This window comes from Stegastes partitus, unplaced genomic scaffold, assembly GCF_000690725.1.
Source record: "Stegastes partitus isolate 25-593 unplaced genomic scaffold, Stegastes_partitus-1.0.2 Scaffold21, whole genome shotgun sequence".
Taxonomy (NCBI): Eukaryota; Metazoa; Chordata; class Actinopteri; family Pomacentridae; genus Stegastes; species Stegastes partitus.
Genome location: NW_007577752.1, coordinates 1,169,382 through 1,187,639, shown reverse-complemented (window position 1 = coordinate 1,187,639; position 18,258 = coordinate 1,169,382). Strand labels below are relative to the sequence as shown.

The following is an 18,258-nucleotide window of genomic DNA, read 5'->3' as shown; positions in this document are numbered from 1 at the left end:
CATGCTCCACTGCAATTATTTGGTTACTTTCTAGATTCAGATGAATAAAACTAAACATAAATAAATATGTTGTGCTATATTGTTAAGAGTCAACATAAGACTTCTTTAATCTGCTACCCAGCAGGATATGAAGATGTATATAAGCTAATTAATATTAGCCTAACCTTCACTATCTGCAAAATCCAAGTTGTTTGCACAATAATATGTCTAATTCTAATTTAATAATAAGCCTTATTAAGTAGGACATTCTACATCATTTTAAGTAATTATGCTTTTGAAACTACAAGTATTTTTTCAATAAAAACTTTTGATCCGATACTTTATTAATAAAAAATTCTTATACTAATTCCTAGATTGTTTAATTTAAAGAGTTTGAATCTAGTAGCCCTGTGAAAGAGTCAGCGGGGATAGACTCCAGCCCTCCCTACAGGGCCCTACAGTGGATTAAGTGGTGTATAGATAATGGATGGAGTTTGAATGTAGTCAAAAATTCTACTTAAAGCTAGTGAACACCAATCTGCTCTTTACCATTTACTGTTTAGTTGAAAACAAATAGATGGCAGATGTCAGCTTTGGCCAAAATATGGCTCAGACGTTTTTATTTCCTCTCCCTCTCTCTTTTATGCTCACTATTGATATAAATTGATACAAAAAAGGCAGAAAATGATACAAATCCACATTCTTACAGTCTTAGGATGACATCAAGGCAGACGCAGGCCTCTGAGGCTGCACTGATTCCCCTGTTCCTGGGCAAACAGCGATGCAATATTACCTTTGTCCTGGACAGTTCGGACAACATGAGAGCTGTTCTGGGCTCAGTAAAACGCCTGCTGATCCAGACCCTGCTGACGAAAGCTTCCCTCAGGGACTCGCTCTTCAACATTGTGACTTTCTCAAGCCAGGTAAGGTGGGACAGACAGCTCATCACAACTCAAACATTGACAGTAACTTAGATCTCAGAGCACAGCAGCTCTCTATAGTAACTCTGGTTATCTGTTGGAGATATTTTGGATGGGCTGCAAGGTGGCTTGGTGGTTAGCACCGTTGCCTTGCAGCTAGAAGATCACTGGTTCGCGTCCCAGTTAGACAGCCCGGGATCCTTCTGCGTGGAGTTTGCATGTTCTCCCCATGCAGCATGGGTTTTCTCCGGGTTCTTCGGCTTCCTCCCACAGTCCAAGAACATGTTGAGGTCAATTGGTGAATCTAAATTCCTTGGTTGTCTGTCTGTTAGTGTAGCCCTGTGATAGACTGGGGACCTGTCCAGATCATCCCCTGCTTTCGCTCTAAGTCAGCTGGGATAGGCTCCAGCCCCCCACGACTCTAGTGAGGATTAAGCGGTGTATAGATAATGGATGGATATTTTGGATGAAGGAGACACTAGAGTCTGATTATCAAAAGTTTTTGTTAGTGTGAATGGACTCAACACACTCAATACCAATTTGCCCCAACATCTTCTGAATAAGATCTTCACTTTGGCTCTAGAAATGTACAAAAAGACAGCTCAAAGGTTTGTCTTCTGTGGAATATGAAAAATATTAGGTGAAGGATGACTTTATTGCAATCTGATCATTTATGTTTTTGTATATATTAAAAAAAAAAAAAAAAAGAAAAAAAAGACTTGGATTTATTCTCTCTTGGAACGTGGATATCAACGTTCAGTCTCATGTTACTATGTGGAGGGAAAAGACCAGTGGGCTCTGGGGGGAGTGAGGGTTGGGTGGAGAATCTGCTGGTGCACGGTATCTGGGCAGCAGCGGAATCTGGGATCTGGCAAGGGTTGGGAAAATCTGAAGCGAGGCTGGAGCCAGGTACAGGCTGGCTTTCGGAATGCAGGCTGGAGACAGGTTGAGGACCAGTAGCAGGACCACAGGGGAGATCTATGGTCTGGCAGGGTGTGGTGGAATTAACAGGTTTTTAAAGGAGCTGTGGTGATTAGGCTCAGGTGAGCTGATTACCACAGCTGTCTCCAATACTTGTAATCAGGCAGGCTGAGCAGGGCTGGAGTGACTGAGAGGGTGAGCAAGGAGGAAAGAGGTCGAGAGAAGGAGGGAGAAGAGAGGGAGACAGAGAAAAACAGAGAGATAGGCAAGGACTGGAGCTGAGGCTGGGGGGTCATGACAACTGCAGCAAATGTTTCTGCATATGACATTGGAGTCTCCTTCCAGCATTAGTTAACCTGATCTCAGCAGGTTTCCCTCACACATATCTGATGAATTGACTCCACATCTTTGGATCAAATGTGATTTATAATAGAAAAGAATCTGACCTGAAAATTAAACTTGATGAGAAGTCAGAAACTTGCCAAAATCATAACGTATGATCACCTGGGAGTCACAAATCCACACAATGAAGTTCAGATATTATCATGAGATGCTCTGGGTGGATTGCCAAACCAAGTAAATGAACAGAAGATTTACTCAGCAGTAAATAACTTCATTATCTGTACTTCACAATATGTACATGTATGCTTGAATTGTCTTGTTGTACTTTAAAAAATAAATAAAAAGAAAAGATTATATCCTTGTCTTTGTTTAGGCACTGTGTTTTAGTTTTTGAGGCCTTTTTTTAAGCTGCAAATGTACTGTTCCTTGAAGTTACTAACCCTCTCTTTAACTTTCCAGGTGAACTGCTGGTCCCCACACATGCGTGGCTGTGCTCCAGACACGGTATACACAGCTCTGTCCTGGATTCACTCCATCAGCTGCAGCCCTGGCAGGGATCTCTTGGCTGCCCTGAGTGTGGCTCTCACTAACCCCCTCTGTCAGGCCATCCACCTGCTCTGCACAGACCTCCTCGAGCAGCCAGAGGCCCTGCTAAGAGCCCTGCCTGGCCTGGCTGCTGGGAGGCCAGTGAACATTTTCTACCTGCAGGACTCAGGCAGTGAGCTGGACAGAAACGCCAGAGACTACCTGCAGTGTCTGACCCAGTCCACAAGAGGGAGCTGTTATATGATTCCATTTGATTTGAATGGAGTGTTGGAAAAAGTATGGGTGAATTGTTGGATTATTCTGGAAAACATTGCAGGACTTTGTTGCCAAATCCAGAATTGTACCTTTCAAGCTAACAAAAAACAAACAAAAAACAGTTTAAATCCTTTTGAGGAATAATAACATCTACACTTTCACTGTGATCTCGTTATGATCTGAACACTGACCTGCTCACACAGTATAGGTCACTGCATCTGAAGTCAGACTTTAAAAGAGATGCATCCACAAAAGAGTGTCAGGGACCTCAGTCCATCAGTACTTTGCACTTTGTATAGTAAAGTGTTTAATGAGAAAAGCATTCATGAGAAAAAGTAATGAGTCTGTGTTTGTCTGTTTTTGGATATTGCCAGGTGATTCCTCTGTATGTTGCTAAGAGCCGATCATCAGTACCAACTGTCTCTCCAGCCAAGTGTTGCTGGAGTCACCACACGCCTTCATCCCTCTTCAGGTTGGGTTTTTAACAGTGCACTATCGATGTTACCAAAACAGATGCTGTTTTTGTGTGACATTCAAATAACACAAGATTCCACACTGGTTGACTTTGTACTTCCCAGGTGTAGTCTGGGTAATCAGCTTCATCCGTTTACCTCGTGCATGCTGCCTGGTCAGAGCCTGGCTGGTCCACAGTTCTTTCCAGGATGCAGAGTGCTGGCCAGGAGAGAGATGGATGGTCTTTACTACTTGGCCACTGTGATACAGCAAGTACAGGTGGAAAATACTGTGTGATCACATACCGTATAGGTTTCAAATCCTTAACCGATAACATGCCATTTAATATTTACACACTGTGTTGACATCTTCCTTCCATGTGTGCAAACCCAGGGCCGCAGGGGAGTTTGGATGATCGAGTTTGACCATCCAGGAAGTGTTAGTTCAGGTGTTGTCTCCTCTAAGTGCCAGCTGGTTTGTTCACTCGACATGGTCAACGACAGCAGGGCTCAGTCACACTGTCTCGTACCTGGAGATGTTGTGCTGTCGCCGTGGGAACCAAACCTGAAGAGATTTGGTCCAGGGCGAGTGATTGCAGCCACAGAGCACAGAGATAGTTTTAGAGGTAGAACAACATTACTGTAGCATTTTTTACAACTATATTCAGTGATGTGGATTAAGGTCCACAGTTCAGGATATTTTACCCTAAAGTCAAGAATTATACTAAGAAACTTCAAAAACCTTCAAACAGGAGAGTATTTACTGAAATTATTATTCATGTGATGACTGATCCACCACTGTCAGTAATTCTAATGTCTCCTTCCTCTTTCCTACAGCTGATGCTGTTACAAGCCTCCGGGTGCTGATGTGGAACAGTTGTGTGTCTCTGGTTCCTGGCAGCCTGGTTTTGCCTGTTTCAGCTTCTCACTACGACAGAATAGTCAGGGAACTTCAAATCCAAACACCAGCTCCAAGTCCATATTGCAGTCGGCTTTGTGCCCGCAGCTCCTCCTGCACTCCCCAGATGTTCTGCACTGACTGCTGCCAGTCAGCGTCTGCTTCTTGCTGCTGTTCAGTTTCAAACCGCTGGCCCTACATAGCTCCACACAGCTGCAGGGCCAGTCTCGGAGGAAGCGATAGGTTTGACAGGGCAGAGCAACATAAGCAGGTGAATCTCAGAAATGCAGATGTGAGAAAAGACGACTCCTCCTCCTCCTCCTCCTCCTCTTCTTCTTCTCTTTCTGAGGATGAAACCAGAGCATCGAATTCTCCTGCCATGAAGCTGAACAGTAAACAACAGCGTCCTCCCTGGAAGTACTGGAGAAGAACCGGGCCAGAACCACAGCACAGACAGCCAGGTGAGAAACAGATACAGACTCAGCTTGTTCATTGCAGTGTTAAACCACCAGTCATCAAATAGGTTTAAATAAAATGTGCTAAATGTTTATTAGCACTTAAACATTAACAGCTGAGTGCAATATCCAATCTAAGAGGTACTCAGTACAAAGAGGTAAAGGTACTCTGAATAAATGAGACATTTGCTGAGAGCTGTAGTGTATTTTGCAGTTGTGATATGATTACTAGGTAAATTGCTTGCTTCAGACCACAAAACAAGAGGACAGTGTCATTCCAGCAGGCCAGTGTTCAGCCGGTACCCTGTACAACCAAAGAATTAAAAGACTTAAGTATTTTATTTGGTATTTACCTACATAATTTAGGTACTCTGGTTAAATTTCAGCTCAGTGTGTGAATCTCTACTTCTATTTTTGAGTCGGTCCTCTTCATCTCCCTCTTTGCTCGTGTCTGTTTGGACCTGCTCTGTTTAAACACATATAGTCGACTCTGGTCTAAAGGACTGTAGAAACAGACACACATGGAGCGGAACAGATATGAGCGGAGAAAAAACAGGCGAAGCAAAGATAATGTTACAACTTGTGGGCTAACAGTTGTTGCTGTATTTTTTTGTTGGCTCTCATGTACACAGTTTTTGTGGTTGTAGATGAAAGTGAAGGGAAAGGAGAGGTGTGACAGCATACAGAGGAATCATCTGACATCCACCAGTTCGGAATGTTGTACAGAAGCCCTTTAACTTCTGTTTACCATTCATTTGATAAGTGCCACTACGAAGAGTCATGAAGTCGTAACACTGGCACATCAAATTGGTCATGGGAATCCATCTAGAGTGCCTGAATGTTTTAACAAAAATATTATTTGATGACAGTGTATTGTACTGGTAGTGTATTAAAACAGGAAGGGATACACATACATATACGTATAACCATATTTTGTCCTACACCTGTCTACCATACTAACAAGTTAAATTTATGTTGCTTTCATGTGACATGTTTAAAAGTATTTTTCATTGTCACCATGTACTTGAGTGCCAGAAATCAGAGAACTCTACCTTGCTTTATGAACCTGTTTGTTCAGTTGGATTGTCAGTAGTTGTAATAATGCCTCAAAACATGACGATGTTGTCTTCTTTTTTGTATTACAGTAAAAGGACAGATTGTAATTTAATTTAAATTCTGAGAAACACAACTGCTCGTCTCCACCATGACTTGATTTGTTTCATTAATCACAATGAGAAAAAACAATAATAGTGATAATAACAATAACATTAATGTGTGTGGCAACTAAGCAACTCCAACCATTTTTCAGATCAATGGTCATATTTTTGCACAAAGAAAGGGAATGTTATGCCTACATATAGCAATTCTAAATGTAATTTATAGTACTGTCTTGGGCTGTCATGATATCAGATTGTCAAAAAGTATTACCAATGCTACCATCTTTATAGAAAATAGAAAAAAATAATCATTTTAATCCATAATCATCAAACATGCAAGAGTTCTGTGTTAAACTGCATATATTTCTGTTTTTGTCCGCAGGGAGTGCACCCCCCAGGAGGTCATCACAACCTTTCAGGTTCAGCTTCTCTGTCCCACAGATCAGCACCTCACCAAATCACAGCTCCCTCTTTCAGTCACTTTCTGGTAGTAAAGAAAGAAGAGGCAACATCAGAGATGTTTTTGGAATGACACACTTCAAACCTCGACCACCAGTGGGACTGCAGTCTTTCACCGGAAACAAGGCCACTACCATTCACACATAAATGTCAGCATACGTTTGGCAAAACACAACCACATGTGTATATTATGGTGGGGAAAAAAAGCAAACAAAAAATGTATTTTAAAAAATATTTTATTTTATTATACTGAAGCGGTATTAGTGCAGGTAAAAGCATTCTTAAGTGCATTACATGATGCTGTCCAGCAAAATTATGACACACAATCCAAATAAAACACATCTAAAATGCAATAGAAATATGGCTTCTCAATATGCAGCAAATTAACATTTTAATAGCAAAAATAAAACTCTTCATGCAAAAATCTATGTATAAAAAAAGAAACATGTAAACATTACCAGCATGGGTCAGTTATGTTATTGACGGTTAAGGGTGGCTGGTTTGGACAGGTGAGGGGTCAGAGGTTGAAGCTGAGGTTGATACTCTCCCCAGCTTTAACACTGACCAGCTGAGTCTGCTGGTGGGACTCCGGCATACTGGCAGTGACAGCGTACGTTCCAGGTGAAACCTCGATGTAAAAATCTTCCCCTGCTGCTGACACACGGCCCTTAAGATAAAAATACAGATGAGAGAGACGAAAGCTTTATATGATTTTTAAAGCAGCAGCACATTATTATTGCTACTCTTACATGTTTCCTGGTTGGCAGTGCGGGTGGTATCCTCCCAGCTCCTGGACGTGTGTGGAACCTGGACATGTGTTTTTTTTCAGTGTCACTGGGCTCAGAGCAACAGCCAGACTCGTAAAACCTCTGCAGCAAGCAACAACAAAAAAACAACAACTATATTTTAATCTTCCATGTGTGTAGCTGAAAGCTGGCACAGGGATGCAGCCTGACACATGAAAAATGAAAAATATTCACTAACCTTGCAGTGATAGGTCGTCTGTGCCATGAACTCTGTGATGGTTGCAAAGGCCTCATCAAGCTCTGGGCAGGTCTTCTGAAAAAGTAAGAGAATTGTAACTGAGAAAAAACATTTAAAATCAATTGTTTGAAATCAGACTTATGTATAAAAACACATGCAGGCACCTTGACAGCTATATGTGCATCTTCGTCTGTCGTAGTGGGGCTCTGGGACGCATCAGTGCTTGTCCAGTCCACACTCCGCCTGGATGCGCGCTCCAGCACCTCCAAGCCCAGACTGCCAGAGCGCCGCAGGGAAGACTCCAGCCAGGCTTGGTTTGCCATGAACATATCAAGTAAAAATTTCGGTGACCTTCCCCTGAGTGGAGGAACAAGCAAAGAGAACTCCATCAGCCAGCTACCTTTCCTTCCTTCATTCCTTTATGTCACAGTACCATCCAACAGAGTGTGATTCCAAATATACCTGTCTCTTCTAATGATCTGCTACAGAGCCAAAAAAATAAATCAATAAATCAACAAATAATTAAACATCTGCAACAATATTATTGATTATGAGACATTTTTAAGACAAAAATGCCAAAATGCCCTGTGGATCCAGCTTTGTCAAATGACTATTTTGTGTTTCGATTAGTCTTACATGACAGTTTAAGCAGACAAACATCACCTGTGGCTCCAAAAAATTTATACTTGGAACTTTGTACTTCTTTGTTGTCATTTTTTAGTGTTTACATTTTGCAATTGACTTGAGGAAATCTGGGGCAGATTAACAGATCACAAAAACAGTTGCAGCCATAATTTGATACAAGCAAAGATGCAAAACAATAAAATCTGATATTTGGGATAATATAAATGTGTCCACATAACATCTAAGAATTTGTTTGATGGTTTAATTAGACACGCAAACCAACACAAACCTTTTCTAATGTTGGTGGCGTGGTAGTTTTATTGTAATTCTAAAAATAAGTCAACAATCATCAATATGTTTAGTACCATTGAATGGGGCATTGAAAACCGCGCATGCGCACAGTTTAGCGTCTTAAGAAGTCACACTAGGAAGCAGCTGGTTTATATCATTTGCTTCAGAAAAACAACTTACTTTATACTTTAACACTTAGAACCGTTTCTCTCTGAGCTCCCGACAAACACAGAGAGGAATTCAAATCGCAGTCTGTCACTGCGTCCGCACAACAACCTCAGTGCTGTCTGCAGCGTCAACAAATCTCTCGTGAAGAGATTATTTACTTGTTTACCTTTTCAGCACCTTCTGTGGCTGCTGTAAACAGCTAAATAAACAGTTAAATAAGTGCAGTTCTTCAGAGAAGTCTATGCTGCTTCATATAGTTACCTGTCAGTGTGAACTCCTCACATTTTCCTCGTTCAGCTGCCAACTTGAAGCTTCTCAGGCTGAACGTAGCAGAACTGCTTTCAAATGACAGGACAGGAAATGCTGCAGGTTAGACTCCGCCCACAGTGGAGGAGAAAGTCCCCAGATCAGTAAGCTATACATCCACAGTAAAAACAGTCATTTACTACTGAGAATCATGCATTTAATATATCAGCATACTCAAAAAAAAAAAAAAAAAAAAAGTTTTGTGACTGTTAATGCTTTAAATCATAACATGTTATTACTTTTTTGTATAAGACAGCAACTCCTAATCCTTTTCATTAAGAATTCATTCTTTTCTCCATTATTCAACTTGCTGGTTAGTTCAGAGTTCAGAAGGTAGTCAGACCACCTATCAAAACTGTCCTGACTTCAGATTGACAGTTCTTGTCTTAGCAGTCCAGACTTCAGATGTATTTAGACTAAAATACACTGCTAAAAAATAAATAAATAAAGGGAACACTAAAATAACACATCCTAGATCTCAATGAAGGAAATATTCTAGTTGCAAAACTTTATTCATTCCATAGTGGAATGGGTTGAGATCAAAATAACATAAAAAATGATCAAGGTAAATCAAAAATTGTTATCCCACAGAGGTCTGGATTTGGAATCATACTCAATAAAAGTGGAAAATCACATTACAGGCTGATCCAACTTCAGTGGAAATTCCTCCGGACCAGTCAGAATGAGGCTCAGTAGTGTGTGTGGCCTCCACGTCCCTGTAGGACCTCCTCATAGCCCCTGGGCATGCTCCTGATGAGGCAGGATGTTCTCCTGAGGGATCTCCTCCCACACCTGGATTATAGCATCAGTCAACCCCTGGACATGTGTGTGGTGCAACGTGGTGTTGTTGGATGGAACGAGACATGATGTCCTATATGTGCTCAGTTGGATTCAGGTCTGGGGAACGGGCAGGCCAGTCCATACCATCAATGCCTTCATTATGCAGGAACTGCTGACACACTTCAGCCACATGAGGCCTAGCATTGTCATGCATCAGAAGGAACCCAGGGCCCACTGCACCAGCACATAGTCTCACAGTGGGTCTGAGGATCTCATCCCAGTACCTAATGGCAGTCAGGGTACCTCTGGCTAGCCCATGGAGGGCTGTGCAGTCCTCCATAGAAATGCCTCCCCACACCTTTACTGATCCATCACCAAACCGGTCATGCTGTAGGATATTGCAGGCAGCAGAACGCTCTCTGCGGTGTCTCCAGACTCTGACATATCTGTCACATGTGCTCACTGTGAACCTGTTCTCATCCGTAAAGAGCACAGGGCACCAATGGTGAAGCTGCCAATCTTGGTGTTCTCTGGCAGATGCCAATCTTCCTGCTGTTGGGCTGTAAGCACAAGCATCCCTGGTGGACGTGGGGCCCTCATACCACCCTCATGGAGTCTGTTTCTGACAGTTTGAGCAGAAACATGCATATTAGTGGCCTGCTAGAGGTCATTTTGCAGGGCTCTGGCAGCGTTCCTCCTGGCCCTCCTTGCACAAAGGAGGAGGCAGCGGTCCTGCTACTGGGCTGTTGCCCTCTTACAGCCCCCTCCACGTCTCCTGGTATTTCCTCCATGCTCTGGACACTGTGCTGAGAGACACAGCAAAGCTTCTTGCCACAGCTCGTATTGATGTGCCATCCTGGATGAGCTGCAACTTGTGTGTGTTGTAGACACTGCCTCATGCTACCTCTAGGAGTGAGAGCACTGACAAAATGCAAAAATGACCAAATTATCATCCAGAAGGGATGAGAACAGAGACATGGTCTGTGGTCACTCGGCAGAATCACTCCTTTATAGAGGTTGTCCTGCTAATTGCCTCTCATTTCCAGCTGTTTGTTCCATTTGCACATCAGGTGAAACTGATTCATAGTAAGTGTTGCTTCTAACTGGACAGGTTGATTTCACAGAAGAGTGATTGACTTGCTGTTACATTGTTTAGGTGTATTTTTTGAGCAGTGTATTTAAAAGGAAAATCCTAACCCTTAACAGAAAGCTCAATATTTCCCTCTGGTAAGTAATGGATTAGAGATGTACAAAATTTTTTCTAAAAAAGCTTAAGAAAAGGAAATGCTTTAAAATGGTAAGTAAATGATAGTTTACCACTGATGATAATCTGATCAGTAGTCTGAGGGGTCATCTTTTAGCAATGCACATCTGTTGGTCCTGTAAAGCAAATCTTGCTTCACATCTTCAGCCATATAAAACTATTTAGTACTGAAAACAAGCGAAGGAAATCTGTGCACTTATTTTTAGACTGTTTAGGCAACACCTAGTAAAGGGTCTCTGGCAGCTTTCACGAGCTACAAGCCAAAAGCTGATGAGAATCAGCACCTTTGTTGACCTCATGGTGTCCTGACAAGATGTAATGTATTGAATGTTTTCTTTCCTCCCAGGTGTCTTTCATTTGATCAAGATACACTGCCACCATTTTCAAGTTCCCACAGTTACCTTACCTCAAAGTCAAATTGAAGACTTAGAAGAAACTTTCAAAAACAAACAGTGGTCGAGACTTTTCTTTACTCCAAAGAAATTACAAACATGTAGTTTCCATTTATACACTTTATTTTTTGCAAAAACACTGACAGGAGCATTATGCCATCAGGACGCAGGCTCCTCCCACTGCCTTGATCTTCTCCTCGGCCTGTCGGCTGAAGAACTTGGCCTTGACAATCACAGGCTGCTTGGGCAGCTTGCCTTTGCCCAGAACTTTGTAGTAGCCCTGTGAAGTTAAAAACATCAATGAAGAACATTACTTTATCTGGTAAAACTACAGAAAACTATATTTCATTGTTTTAACATCCAAAAAAAAAAAAAAAAGCTGAAGTTAAAATGTTAATGGTAGAGTGAGGATTCACTGGAATCAAAGTTGGAATGTAGTGTGTCAACACATACCCCCCCCAAAAAGCAAAAAACCCACATAGAAATAGAAAATGCAGCCAGTGATATCTAAAAAATTAAAAAGGCAATGTGTAACGAACAACAACTTCAAGTCTGAATACAAGATGCAGTGATTCTCTGGTCATAATCCAGCATCGCAATTAATCAACATTCAACAGAACTTAGATATAAAAGAAAAATAAAACCCTGACAACTACTTCTATTCAATTAAACATGTTGACAAAACCAAGTTTGGATTACAGATGCCTCATTTCCATTCACTGCAGTTCAGTTGTGGTTCAGTATAAAGTATGGCAACGTTTACTGTTTCCTTATTGTCATTTTACAGACTGAACAGTTAAGAAATTGAGGTACAATTAGTCCAACATAGAATCAGGGTCAAAATGCAATTTGTAGGTGCTAAAAATTCAGGAATCCAAACTACTGACAAACACCGGTTTCTAAACCATATTTGGAAGATTCCTGTGCCAACCAGTGCAGTTGTTTCTGTGCAATACAGTACACATTAGACTTAACTTAGCCTAGCTTTGCATCATGACCACAAGCAGGGACTTATCATCCAACCAAAGTAAAGATACGTTTCAACAAATCTCAAATTGCTTTATCAACATGTACACTTATATTTTTCCAAACTTGTCCCTAATCCGTCATGTGGGATTTCATTTACCGCCGTGAATGAATGTGGCAACTGTACTAAGCGGTGAGCAGTAGAAAAGGAAAATGCTCTCATGTACATGAACTAACTGCATCCCTAAAATGTCTGTAAGACAGACTTATTTTTTTGGAAGTCTCAAACAAAAAGGCCCCTGCAAGTGAACCTGCAACAACTAGCAAGTTGTTGTTAAACGTTTTAAAGAATGTAGTAGTTTATTTATGTAGAGAAACATTTTCATCATCCATGTTCTGCGAAGCCCTAACTGCCATTTCCAAATAACAAAGATGTGTCAGACAACATTTTTATGTTGGTAATATTGACAGCACTTACAGCGCGCACAGCATCGATGATGGGGGCAGGTCCCTCGGGCTTCTTGCTGTAGTTGAGCCTGGTCTGCTCGCTCACCAGGGTCCACAGCTTGTCCAGGTTGATGGTGGGGCAGTGGGATGTATTCCTCTTCAGGTGGTAATGTCTCATACCCACCTTACCGAAGTAACCTGGATGGCTGAGGACAAATACAGAAACGAGAAAGTGAATTCAGAAACAAGTGACCTCTGGACATATTGGTAGGTTTGTGAGCTTTTAAAAAGTAGACATTTTCTAAACAAATTGCTATACTGGAGATCCCCATAGAACTGACAAAACAATAAACGAGTGGTCAAATTCTTAAGCGTTATTCCAAAAATATTTTAAAGCTTTTTTTCCTACTTTATACCATACAAATGCTTATTACTCTAAATACAGATTTTTTGGCCAATTACATCTTTTTAGCTTACTGATATTGCTTTTCATTTTTGCCACTTAACATGCTGCCAAATTACACTGGTATACTCTGTACTAACATTCAACTATTTGTTCTAACTTGTAATATTGTGTTTATCATGTTAAGGTAAAACATAAGTGAACTAAGTTAAACTGAAGACATACTTCATTTAGAAAGCCCAGTGTCCTTTATCAAAGTGTGTATCACACTTCTTTGCTTGAAGTAGGTTACTGCAAATTACTTTCTCCAATTCCTAATTGACAATCTCAATAAACAGTTTGTAACTGCCCATGTGGTTGACTGGACTATGGAGAAGGCCAGTCGGTGAATAGGACCAGTCTTTACTCTAAGAGGACTCAAGCACACCAAGACAATAATGTGTGTCAAGATGAGACTCTAGTCTCTACAGAAACATGAACCATAACTGACAGGAGGATGTACTACACTATATGAGTATTACTGAAAAAGGTGTGTTAAGAGTGTCCATATGTACAATGTGAACACAGAAAAATTAACTTCATCATTCATTTCCTAATCAGTAAGTAAATTCTGTGGCACCCATTCTATATATATATATATATATAAAAAATTCTTAAGCGAGTATTTGTTTAATACAGATAATGTGGCTTTGTGTCAGCTCAATTGTTGTATTCACACATGCATTCACATTGCTCCAACCAAACATCCACATCTCAGGATTATTTTGAGGCTCTTACTATTTGTCGAAGTTGATTCTGTGGTGATGCAGACCACCAGCATTACCACGACCTCCAGGATGCTTTCTGTGTTTGCCTGTGAGGTGGACAAGTTCATGTTAGCTGCATCTCCATACGAAGGGACTCGAAGCTCATCAGGTAAAAACACTTGGACCTTAACAGAGTTATGTTGACACTTACCAACGCGACCATGTCCGTGGCTGACATGTCCTCGAAGCTTCCTGGTCTTGGTCTTCCTGGTCGGCTGTGAGCAAAAGGTTGGTATATATATTAAAATTACTTGGAAGACTTGACTTGCTCTCAATCTTGGCTCTTGGAGCTAGCTGACTAGCTAAATGGCCTCTGCTAAATACTGACAGGCTAGACAGTCAACCCTGCCACAAATCTGCAAAGAATTAGAAATAAAGCAGACAAAAGATGCTCGTTTTGCCCTCCGACAAGCTGAAGTACAACACGTAGTATCTTCTAACACTTACATGCTGCCTAGCATCCTAGGAAGCTAATGCTAATTCTGCCACATATACCGGCAGGCTTTCGATGTTAAGCACATACAACACTTTGGACGTTACTCCACGGCACTCCTGCATTTTAAAACATTATTACCGCTAACACCTCAATGACATGTTTTCCTATATGCGGGTAAAACGCGAACAGCCACAACTGCCGGCTGACTACAGGCCCACAGGAACAGAGCTGTCTCACAACGAACCGCTCTCAAATCCCTATAATGTCAATAAATCACGGTAATAACACCTAGCAATTGGTCATACGAGATGATTGTACTGCAAGACACCATCGGGTAAGCATTTTTTTATACGAATGACCAAGGATGGGAACAGATTTCACAGAATTTCAACGCACACAGATACATGATAATACCTACCATCTTGAGGGCTAGTTGAAAGAGGAACGGGATTTGGAAACCACGCGGTTTTCTGCGAGATTTGCCTCTGCACAAAAAGTGCAAGGAAATCCACAGCGACGCCCAGTGATGGATGGCAGAAGTTAAATGTCAGTGAATTTCACACAGAAGAGACAGCGAAATGTTTAGGTTAAAATGATAGAACATTTCCTCTTACGAACATGGCATATTTTATTAAATAGTGTTGTGAGTCAAAACGTGTTAACGTTTTGGGGTACGGGGAAAACAAAAACAACCAAACGCTTGTATATAGCCAGAAAATATCTTAGCTACACCGAGTAAAATAACATACTTTAAATTTTAAATATCTGTTACTTTCTTCTTTAACTCAAAACCTTTAGAACTTACACAAAACATAATAATAATAATAATAATAATAATAATAATAATATTAATAATAACATTTTTTTTCTCATCATCATGTTTTCCTCATCTCACATTTACATGCTAATCACTGTAATTGTATAAATGTTTGGTAACATATATGCAAAAAAAAGTGAGCATAGCCTTTTTTGTTTGCCAACCAACACCAATAAGAAGTGAAAATAAACTACGTGCTTATTTATGAATTAATTGTAAAAAAAAAAAAACCAACAACTTAGATATTGTGTGTAATATTGTTTGCTGGGACCGTAGATGTTTTTAGCTCTTGTCTTGTTTTTCTGATAAGATATGTATGTGTGATTAGCTGTTTTAATAAGCATTTGAAATATCTGATTTCTCGCTATATTTCTGTTTTATCACTATGTTTAGTGTCAATTTAAAAATGAATGTGGACAGAACACGATTAGCAACATTTAATTTAGATCCGAGCATATTTACTTGTTTAAATACTAAATAATAAAGAAAAAACTGTCGACTTTTTAGTGGTGAATGCTTGTGTTAGTCTCATAATCTCACTCTTTTATCACACAACTTGCCTTATTTTAGTATTTTTTGTATATATTATATAAAAGAAATGTTACTGGACCTTGATCCCTCATCAGGATTGCATTTCTGTATATAATATTTAGATTTAAAATGAAAACCAGGTCAGCTATGACTGAAATTAAACTCTTCTCATCTTTTCAAATCAGTCTGAAAGCCTCCATGAGCACACCACAGGTTTGCTAAAGCTTTCAGACTCTGACTTCACAACAACTGTCCGTAATTTATGTGTGGTGAATAGCTACATTCTTTTTTTATGTGTTAAAGAATGCAAATGTTTTGCTCTGTTTTAATGACATCAGCACAAGAGATTAGTTTTTTTAAAGAAAATATTAGCTCTATATTTTGCAGACACTAGAAAGTGTAACTGCAAGCATACATAAATCATGTGCAAGAAGATCCTTTTGTGCAGGTCGCTGTGGTAGTACGTTAGTGGAAGTTAAAGTAGTACGTTAAAGTTGATTTACATACAGTAGGTCTGTTATTCAAAGTCTGAGTGACCTTTATGGCATGCAACTTATCACTGGTCAGTATTAGAGGGAGGGAACTCTGTTTGTCTGAGATCTTCTTTAACTGTCAACTGAAGACAAACGTCTACAGCGGCGCCAGGTTTGCAGAGCCTCGGTGGTTTATGGCCTTGTGTAAGGAAATTTTTCTTAAATCAATCCCTGAAGAATGTCGTACATTATTTAACATGTTTGAATATCTAAATCTATATAGATATGTAAGTATGTGTGCATACGTTTTTCAATTGTCTTATACATGGACTTCAAATCTTCATGTTATTGTGAAAAATAAGTAATGCTTTGGTGAATGGTAACTAAGTACATTTACTCAAGTGCTGTACTTACGGATAGTTTTGAGGTGTTTCCATTTCATGCCATTTGTACACCATAACAATTCTCAGAATTTATCATTTTACTGCATCTTATTTATTTACAGTATGAACTAAAGTTACTAGTGTGTTTACAAATTCCTATTTTACATAGAAAACATGATGAAATAAAAAATGATATGATAAGCGTGATGCTTGGTGGGTCCTTGTCATATTTGACATGTTCATGAGCAGTTCACCAAAGAGAGATCTCCGCTCTAAACCTCTCTGATGGGTTCATTGAAAATATTGTTTGACGCTTAAGCCTTCAGAACTTTTGTCTCTCCCTTCTGGCAGTAAGCATGATAACGCAAATTCTGCTGACATATTTTTATGACCTATGCTGACCTCTAAACTTTATTTAACTGGAAGTTTTTTTCGACACTTCTTAAGTTTTTAACATAGGTTTTGCCACGTTCCTAGTGGCTGTAATTTACTCTGGGTCTTACTCTGCAGTTGCTGCCCTCTTTAGCTCTGACAACCCAATCATTGCTGGATGACGTAACACATTACTACTGGTGTGAAAGCACTAGTGCACAGATAACAGATTTAAAATTCCGGTATACTGTGGAATCCCAAGAGATTTATTTGGTGCTGATAAGTTTAATCAGTATTGTTTAAAGTCGTCTGGCAAGGGCTTTATAACAGACGTCCATTCATATGCAAGAGTTCCACACTTCAGCTTTTAAAAGGTAAAATTATAAGTTTTCCACCCATGACACACAGATTAGAGAAACATTAATCATCTTAACCGCCTCAGATTTATCTTCTGGTCGTTAGGGAGGACCTGGCACTCAGGTTAAGAAGGTCTGGACTAAACTATCTACAACAGCAAAATAAAACATAAACACTGATGCATCAGGTGTTAAGAATAAGAGAATATGGAACAATAGTCACAAAAAACATTCTTCTCATTCAGAATTTTTCGTTTTTCAGTGCTTTAAAGTGGAACTCACTGATTTTACAAGACAAAGTCTGATTACAGTCATGAGGAGAACTACTGCAAAAGATCAAGTTGCATAAACATTTTTAAGAAGATGACAAGTATAGAATAATCTACAAACCTCGTTAACATCGTCACACTGTTTTTATATAGTAGTCTGATGCGTTGCTATCATGAAAATGTTAATTATGACAGCTTTAAGTGGGGACTTTGTTTGCATGTCTTTGTACATTGCATCATCGTCATTTAACCAAAGCAAAGAGTCTGAATGTTTCTCCCACCACTGAAATCGAAGCATCATGTGATTAGTCTTGACACATATTTACTACAAAGCACTCGCTTGCAGTGAACAGAGCTGAAGTGTCAGGGGGCTGAGGTTGAATCAGCTCTCCACCAATCAGACCATCTGTGTCCCCCTTGATACTGGACACATGGAACAGTGCCGTCTCTCTCTTACACAGCTCACATTCACCTGGATTTCTGAAGCAGTCGTCTTGTCCTGTCATTGCTTGGGTTAACACTCAGGTACGATATTATTATGATTCAGCTTAAACCTGGTTCTTGCAAGATTGTGATTTTCTGTTACTAGTTATGTTGTACACACATTGTGTTCGTATGTGTTATTGATCGTTTGAGATGTAGACATGTTTGTGCAAAAGAGCAGTCAGATCACCCTGAAATGGTAAATCGAGTGATTCTCCCACTCTTACTTTGGAGGTTTTCTGTTTGTTTTGATTCAGGTTTTTTTTTGCCGCCAAACACTGAGCACACAGGAGATTTCAGAACAGCAGCTTCTTCTATGTTTT

At 40.1% G+C, this 18,258-nt stretch overlaps 3 protein-coding genes across 4 annotated transcripts; 1 reads left to right on the top strand and 2 right to left on the bottom strand.

Moving 5' to 3' along the window:
* Window positions 1–695: 695 nt before the first annotated feature.
* Window positions 696–6,531, top strand: cunh11orf16 (chromosome unknown C11orf16 homolog). The gene is made up of 7 exons (XM_008294777.1): window positions 696–902; window positions 2,622–2,984; window positions 3,338–3,435; window positions 3,542–3,695; window positions 3,810–4,041; window positions 4,253–4,774; window positions 6,308–6,531. Exons 1-7 carry the CDS (start codon window positions 696–698, stop codon window positions 6,529–6,531), a joined length of 1,800 nt encoding a protein of 599 aa, XP_008292999.1.
* A 71-nt stretch (window positions 6,532–6,602) lies between these two features.
* akip1 (A kinase (PRKA) interacting protein 1) lies at window positions 6,603–8,801 on the bottom strand. Of its 2 annotated transcripts, none has more exons than XM_008294428.1 (5): window positions 8,713–8,801; window positions 7,533–7,725; window positions 7,369–7,443; window positions 7,134–7,253; window positions 6,603–7,051 (listed from the first exon to the last, which is right to left on the bottom strand). In XM_008294428.1, exons 2-5 carry the CDS (start codon window positions 7,695–7,697, stop codon window positions 6,902–6,904), a joined length of 510 nt encoding a protein of 169 aa, XP_008292650.1. In that variant the 5' UTR covers window positions 7,698–7,725; window positions 8,713–8,801; the 3' UTR covers window positions 6,603–6,901. The 2 variants fall into 2 exon arrangements, with proteins under 2 accessions (XP_008292650.1, XP_008292659.1); XM_008294437.1 differs by having other exon boundaries at window positions 7,369–7,440.
* A 2,494-nt stretch (window positions 8,802–11,295) lies between these two features.
* rpl27a (ribosomal protein L27a) lies at window positions 11,296–17,958 on the bottom strand. The gene is made up of 6 exons (XM_008294765.1): window positions 17,789–17,958; window positions 14,670–14,736; window positions 13,967–14,030; window positions 13,787–13,862; window positions 12,638–12,812; window positions 11,296–11,473 (listed from the first exon to the last, which is right to left on the bottom strand). Exons 1-6 carry the CDS (start codon window positions 17,956–17,958, stop codon window positions 11,345–11,347), a joined length of 681 nt encoding a protein of 226 aa, XP_008292987.1. The 3' UTR covers window positions 11,296–11,344.
* Window positions 17,959–18,258: the final 300 nt, after the last annotated feature.